At 33.2% G+C, this 7,899-nt stretch overlaps 1 protein-coding gene across 1 annotated transcript; it reads right to left on the bottom strand.

Annotated features, from left to right (window-relative positions):
* Positions 1–641: 641 nt before the first annotated feature.
* On the bottom strand, positions 642–4,661 carry LOC120186694 (notchless protein homolog). Its single transcript, XM_039190573.1, has 13 exons — positions 4,410–4,661; positions 4,063–4,144; positions 3,840–3,929; positions 3,372–3,497; positions 3,053–3,180; positions 2,700–2,899; positions 2,455–2,518; positions 2,203–2,313; positions 1,901–2,038; positions 1,656–1,798; positions 1,516–1,570; positions 1,069–1,125; positions 642–969 (listed from the first exon to the last, which is right to left on the bottom strand). The coding sequence occupies exons 1-13, from the start codon at positions 4,560–4,562 to the stop codon at positions 886–888; spliced, it is 1,431 nt and encodes a 476-aa protein (XP_039046504.1). The 5' UTR covers positions 4,563–4,661; the 3' UTR covers positions 642–885.
* Positions 4,662–7,899: the final 3,238 nt, after the last annotated feature.

The raw sequence follows: 7,899 nt of genomic DNA, 5'->3' as shown, positions 1-7,899 counted from the left end.
GGTTCCCTCCGAGCATTCTGTTTTTCTCGGAGCCAAACCATTCAGGGGGAATCGGTACCCCTTGGGGGGGAATCAGTTCCTTCTGAGCAATATGAAATTTTTGGCTTTGAAATGGTTCAAAATATTTTGTAAAATTGTTTTGAAATTATTTTGAGACTAAAACTTAATTTTACACTTGAGTAAGGATTAAAAATGACTTTTGAAAGATTTGGAGTAATATTTTGATATTCGAATAATTATATCGAATATACTTAGAAAATCATTTGGAAAATCTTAAAATTCATTTAACTTAATTTGTTATATTAAAATATCAAAATGTTTTCAACATATAGTTTCATAACCATAATACAAAAAAGAAAAACAAGTTACGTGACGGGAATTTTCCTTGAAGAAAACTAAACTACTCTTCTGCTCGGTAATGATGTATGTGATCATACAAGTAACTGCTCACTTTGGAAAAATACACTTATGCAACTTAAGTATACATCATTTGACGTGTCTCAACTACACCATGAATATGATTTACACTCGATTATACATCATTTTCCATGTATGTTTATTTTTGTACGTCTCTTTTACGTATCTTGACCAAAAATAAAGGCAGATTTCTAAATAAAATTTGCATTACACTTCAAAAAAGATATTACATTGCAAGATATTACAGCAGTTGCAATGTCTCGTATGGCTAGTATATATAATATACACCAAACAATCCTGAAAGCAATGATCAATGCAGCGCATGTGTAATGTCACACGATGAAGTTTGTACCAATCAATCTGAGCTGATTCTGTAGTTCTTGGTTCACTGCTGTTGCACACACCACTGATCTTATAATAAGATACTTGATATTTCAATCATGTGGCTCCACATTGATTTGTAGCCTTCTAGCCCATCCACAACTTCAACACCCTATCCTTACCCCCAGAGGCAACTTTCTCACCATCTGGACTCCAATCAACGGCAAAAACCTGTCCAAATGAGAACGAAGATCAATCACAAGTACATATCAGCAAACCAATATCAATGATTCTTTGGCTTTGCTATTACTAGTAGCATGGAGAGCTTACCTCGTCTGCATGCCCTGGAAGGTCTTGTTTCAATTTTTTTGTTCGAATATCCCAAACCTTGTAACAAGAATAGCAAGTTTGTTAAAAAAACATTAGGGCATTCAACTAAAGAATCAGGACTTTTAGGGGAGTACCAAAGATTGGGGTTGGCAGGAACAGGGGGAAGGAATCTAAGGGAAAGTAAGGCAGGAAGGACAGATATGTAGCAGAAGCTGAACAAAGAGAACGATAATGATACTAACAATGAGGCAATGGCAGAACAATAACACTTAACTAAGTCAGAAAGTACAAATAAAACCTAACTTCAATTTGTTCATTTCTACACCATCGAAACTAGAGCACGTGTGTATGTTTATAAAAGAATGCCCAATGATTAATCTCGACAATTTCTCAGGATCTTTGAATATTAAAAAAGGGGGAAGAAGATAAAAAGTTCCTATGACTGACCTTCAAGGTGGAGTCTTTGCTTCCGCTTAAAAGAAGCCTACTATCTGCAGACCAACTGGAGGGCAAAATGCAAGTTAATTATTAATCCTAAGAAACAACAGAAAAGTGACATGGAAATAAACTATAGAAATAGCTCAAACCTTATTTGATATACAGGCCCAACATGACCTCGGAATGCAGCAACAAATTCTCCGGTAGCTCCATTCCATAGCTTGACTGACTTATCAAACGATGCACTAGCCACCCATAGCCCATCAGGTGAGAAATAAACATGGTTTACAAGCTGCAAATGACCAACAAAACATAAAACAAAGTTAATTTTAAGAATGAGGAAATCAACAACTGGGATTACAATCATACAGAGTTGCAGCAGTATACATTGTACCTGTTGATGACCAGTCATGCGAACTTTGTGGTGTTTACTTACAGCAGGTTCCCATAGGAACATGGTAAAATCATCAGATCCTGATACCAATCTCTCAGGGGCATTGCCTTTCATTTTTTTGTACCTTTCTAGAGCAACCTAAATTATACAAGGAAATTTAATTACTTATCTACTGAAGAGAGGGAGAGTAGGAAGCTTGAATATATCCATGGAAAAGAACAAATAATTGTTGTTGTAGAGAGAGAGAACATCAGCAGACTTAAAAAGATGTGTTTCATTGATAGAAGAAATTATAGCACCACCTTCTTCATTTCTTCTGGAGACGAATATTGTTTACCAGTATGATCAAAAGCTCCAGTGCGAAGAACATATTCTGTGCTCAGTGCAAGTGAGTTAACCCAATGCCCATGACCCTAAAACAAGTAGCATAAACAAATGAATGTCTGTAATAAAAATTCAGAGCATATACAGTAACAATTGATGCATAAACATACAACAGTGTAGTTTAATGTGTACACATGATGACTAAGAGATGTTCTAGAAAATGAAATCACCTTCAATTCACGAATCAGCTTCCCTTGTGAAGTTTCCCATACTTTGATAGTACAATCCTGGGATCTTCAGCCAGTTTGAGAAAAGATCATTAGTAATAAGCCGTTAAAGTTAAAAAAAACTGTTAATAGAAAGTGCTTATTATTTCTGTCATTTCCAAAGAAAATAGAGCCTCCAATTTCAAGAAACAGTGTGATATGTCAATAAAAAAAATTATCAGAATCAGAGAAACAGAACAAAATTGTACCCTGTATATATGACTCCATCTCCACCCCATTTCACACAAGTTACCGCAAGTGTGTGGCCACTGAGACAAATAACACATTTCTTTAAGGAAATATCCCATATGCGGGCATCACCATCTTTGCTAGCACTTACAAAGCGACGGCATGGAGCATTCAGATGGACAGGTTCCCATGAGATACCTGTGATCCATTTCTTGTGGCCCTAAAACAGAATCCAAGTATATGAAGAAGGCAATTGACTGAACAGAAAGTATACCATTGCTTTTTACCAATCAATGAGACAGTTTCAGTTTAAAAGAGGTCGACAAAGTATGCTGAATTATTAAAAATAATTATTCAAGAATAAAGGCTTTACAGTCAGTGGATTGCCGGTAGGCTTTCCTGTTTGTGGGTCCCAACATAGTAATTCTCCAGACTTGCTTCCACTGACAAGATGTTTCCCATCAGGTGACCATGCGATACAAAGAACCCAATTTTTGTGTCCTGGAAAAAATCAGAAGACAAATGATTCGCATAAAAAAAACAATGGATGTACGGAATTACAATAACATGAATTAAATGTTACATGGCCTCTTTTTTTCTCAGTCCATTTGTATGCTTAAATACTTGTATGCTGCTCAAACAGTTTCTCAGTCAAGCTGATCAAGAAAACAGAAAGTATACAAATTTCTAACCTGTGCATGTAAACATTGGTGTCTGAGTATTTAGGTCCCATAGTCGGACAGTCGTATCCCCTGAGCCACTTGCCAACTGTCTTCCATCAGGACTAAAGGCAACAGAAAGTACTGCTTCAATATGACCTATTGTGACAAAACAAAAATAAAGATTTAGGATAAACAATCCAATCCAGTTGTTCTGAAGGGATGATAGTAAACATTTTACACCTAATTGATCCATATAAAAAAAATATGAATATGTTAATGTAAGGTTCTTTTTTGACAATATAATTAGCTGAGCCTGAACCTGAACCTGAACCTGAAAAAAATCAATTCCTTTAAAAAGTTTAATAATATCATTACATCAAGAGACCATGCAAGATGCAACAGGCAATTTGTTTCTTTCAAGAAGAATAGCGAATGAAGCAACGATTTCAACATTAATGCCGTTAAGTTTTTGATAATAAAAATAGATCAATCTCATACCAGCAATTGTAGCTGAACACCGATTAATTGGACGAATCCTGAAAACTGCCTGAGGTTGATAAACTATGGATAGTGTTTTCTCCATGGAAGCTGAATATTTGTTGATCCAAATGGATCAGCCAATAAAAGGTAAAGCATATTGAGAAATGTAAAAGTCTAAAAGAGTCAAAGTAATAGAAGTAGAACTGTCACATAATTCACTGTCATTAGTTCCCCAACTGACCTTTATTTTTCTCCAAATAATTTCCAAGTGGCACAAGAAGCTCTTGATTAGATATATAAAATGCATACGGTAGTTTCTCCTCCTGAAGAAACCCATATAGCAAAGTTTCTCACTTTTATCAGTTCTAAGCATTTTATTATCATGAAAACTATATCACATTTGGAAGTAAAATGAGCATAAACGTTTTGAACAATTCAACCAAAAATAAGCAAGCAACTTGCACAAAATTTCAAATAAGAATTCATCAAATGTAAACCAAACGAAAAACAAAAACAAAAGTGAAGACTTGGAACTAGTTAAAATAAAATATAATGCAATGTAACAGAACAAGAAAAATAAAAGGTTACATTTTTTAGAAGCGTATTGACAATTTGTTGAAGCTGAAGAGGACCGACGTTCTGGGGAAGGTATATGGTGCCTCCCAGAGTGGTTCCTTCCGGGTCTGTTAACAAGCACATCACGCTTTTCCCCGTCTCTGCTTGCTCTCTTTCCACCTCCATTTTCTCTTTTCCTTTTTTTGGCTGTAGTGATAAAATGCAGACTTTGGAGGGGAAATTTGGTTTATTAGGTTTAAGGTTTTTGGTTGCCGCCGGATCGAAAATAGATTGGGAATTTCTTTGGTTTTGAGGGTTTTTCTGTCGGGGTTTTAAATGGCAGTGTTGGGCCGTGGAGAGATCCACCGAAATGGCTTCGGCTGACCTATGTGGCCACATTATCAGCCCATGATTAATCACCACAAAAGATGCTTTTTCCATCGTTGACTTCATAATTTGTTAGGGTAAATTACGTATTTAATATCCCAACTATTATTTTTATTCTGTTTTAGTCATTCAATTATTTTTTATTTTACATTACATTTTAGTTTTATTTTAGTCGTTCACTGTTAAGAATTACGGTGATGGTTACGTGTTATTATAAGATAATATTACATCATCATTGAATTTTTTTTAAAAATACTACATCATCAATACTGTTAATATTCTAACCATGAATTATTAAAATGAAACTAAAATGTGACATTATATATATATATATATTAAATAATAGTTAAGTGATAAAATAGAACAAAAGTAATAATTAGTGTGTTAAACTTGTAGTTTATCCAATTTATTATCATCACGTCATTGCTGATGGACCATATGCAATGTGGTATACTATTGTTTAGGGTAAACTACACGGGATACCATCAAACTATGGTCCTTAATCAATCTTGCCATTGAATATTTTTTATCTCAATTCGACCACCTAACTTTTTAATTAATTAAATCAGACCACCGCACCGTTAATTTTAACAACTTGGTGATGTATCGTTAATAAAATTGGCATAATTATATATTTGGTCCTTGATATTTATATATTTTTTAATTTAGTCACTATTTTAATTCAATTAAATAAATTTAATTATCCAATTAGAACATGACACGTGTCAATACATAATTGGAAAATTTTATTTATGAATTTTAAATTATATAATTAATTGATTTTTTAACCAATCAGATGGTGACACATGTCACCATCCAATTGAAATGGAAAATAAAGAGCACAAATATGCGCCCAGGAGAATCGAACATGTGTTTAGGGGGAGAGTAACCAGGCACCTAAACCATTGAGCCAAAGCTCCTAATGGTTCAAACTTACAATAATTTGTATTTGACTTGTAAAAGTTTGTTAATGATAAAAAAATTAAACAAATTATTTGTTTAAATAAATTATTTTTTCTTTAACTATTAATCGAATTAAAATTTATTTGAAAATTATTAACTGAACCAAATTAATCGTTAATCGGTGAATAATTTTCAAATAAATTTTGGTTCGATTAACGGTCAAATAATTTCGGTCGATTAAATTTATTTGAAAAAAATTTGGTTAATAATTTTCAAATAAATTTCGGTTCGATTAACAGCCAAATAATTTTGGTTCGATTAACGGTAAAATAAGGGTAACGGTCAAAAAATTCGGTTAATTCGATTTGGTTTATAATTTTCAAATAAATTTTGGTTCGATTAATGGTTAAAGAAAAATAATTTATTTAAACAAATAATTTGTTGAATTTTTTTTATCATTAACAAAATTTTACAAGTCAAATACAAATTGTTGTAAGTTAAACCATTGTGGAGCTTTGGCTCAACGGTTTGGGCACCTGGTTACTCTCCCCCTAAACACAGGTTCGATTCTCCCTGGGCACATTTTTGTTCTTCTATTTTCCATTTCAATTGTCACCACCTGATTGGCTAAAAAATAAATTAATTATATAATTTAAAAATTCATAAATAAAATCTTTCAATCATGTAACATGTGTCATGTTCTAATTGGATAATTAAATTTATTTAATTGAATTAAAATAGTGACTAAATTGATAGAATATGTAAATATTAAAGACCATATATAATTATGTCAATTTTATTAACGGACACGTCACCAAGTCTGTTAAAATTAATGGTGCGGTGGTCTGAATGAATCAATTAAAAAGTTTGGTAGTCGAATTGAGACAAAAAATAGTTCGGTGGTAAGATTGATTAATGACCATAGTTTAGTGGTCCCCGTGTAGTTTACCCTATTGTTTATATAAAGCCTAAAATTAGAGTGGACATCGTGCAGGTATTTTGATTATCCCTATCCAAAATTACATGAATTTTTTGGTATTTCAAAAAAAATTAATTTTGTATTTTAATTTTATTATATTTAGTTGGTAAAATAGTTTTCTAATTCTCTATATTTTTAGTTTTTAGTCAGGAGGGTAGAGTCGATTACAGTCGACGGTGCCAGAAGGAGAGGACGACCAAGGCGGAAGTGGGAAGACTGCTTGAGATCTGATTTGAAGGATTTAGCCCTTACCGAGGACATGATCTGATAGGAAAGTATGGAGACTTAAGACCAGGATAGCCGAGTAGTGTGGGTCATATCCATAGGGTGTATCATCTCTGTCTTCTTTTAATGCCTTTGTAGTAATTTCTATGACTTTTTTTACGTCTCTGTCATTGGAATTTATGAAGGCTTAGAACTAGGGTAGCGGAGTAGTGTTGCCTTAGTTTAGGTTTTAACCCATTTGACTTTATTCCTTCTCGTTGCTTGCTATCGTTGACTCTTTGTGTATCCTTCTCGTCATGTTTCCACCTTTTAAATTTTGTCGGGTCTTACGTTTCTATCTATATGCATATATTTTTACACAAGGATTCATTTACAGGGATTACTTCCCATTACAGACGCGCATATGAAGATTGCATATGAAGACTGTTTCAACTATGTATTTATATATACATGCATTGCATTTTATCTTTATTTTTAATTTTCTGACTGCGGATGTCTTCCACGGAAGCTGCTTTCAACCTGGCGTTGGGGGCAGCCTACTACCCTACCTCCCCCTTACCCCATTGCATATGGGAATAGGGTTTTATTATTGTTGTTGTTTAGTTTTTATCAATTTTATCTTTACGATATTATAAATATAGACTATTGTAAAATTGTATTATTTAATTAATAGTAATTTATTTATTTTTAAATATTAAGAGTTAAATTGATAGAACTGTAAACATGATAAGTAAAAAGTTGTTTTCTAAAGAAAAAAGTTAATCTATTAATGAGTTGGTTTAAGTAGTAAGCATTTTGATATCGCTCAAATAAGGCCTCAAGTTTGAATCCTTGTATATGTAGAAAATCCTCGTTGGAGACTCACCCCTCAAAATCAGTTGTGCGACCACGATCGATTTAAATTAGTTAAAGCAAAACCTTAACAAAAAAATTATTATTTTTGGAGCATCCTTCTTTTCCAGAAATGAATTTGTTAAGCGACCATATGCGACTTACATCATCCACTGTCTCGTGTTGGTTATCGTTGTT

This window comes from Hibiscus syriacus, unplaced genomic scaffold (genome assembly GCF_006381635.1).
Source record: "Hibiscus syriacus cultivar Baekdansim isolate YM2019G1 unplaced genomic scaffold, ASM638163v2 tig00004013_pilon, whole genome shotgun sequence".
Lineage (NCBI taxonomy): Eukaryota > Viridiplantae > Streptophyta > Magnoliopsida > Malvales > Malvaceae > Hibiscus > Hibiscus syriacus.
This window is presented reverse-complemented; position numbering and strand designations above follow the sequence as displayed.

Excerpts from the sequence above, each read along its gene's own strand:
- LOC120186694 (XM_039190573.1), bottom strand. The coding sequence starts at position 4,562 with ATGGAGGTGGAAAGAGAGCAAGCAGAGACGGGGAAAAGCGTGATGTGC. Across the intron at positions 2,519-2,699 it reads GATGGAGTCATATATACAGG|ATCCCAGGATTGTACTATCA; the intron begins GTACAATTTTGT and ends AACTGGCTGAAG. Across the intron at positions 1,799-1,900 it reads GCATGACTGGTCATCAACAG|CTTGTAAACCATGTTTATTT; the intron begins GTACAATGTATA and ends GGTCATTTGCAG.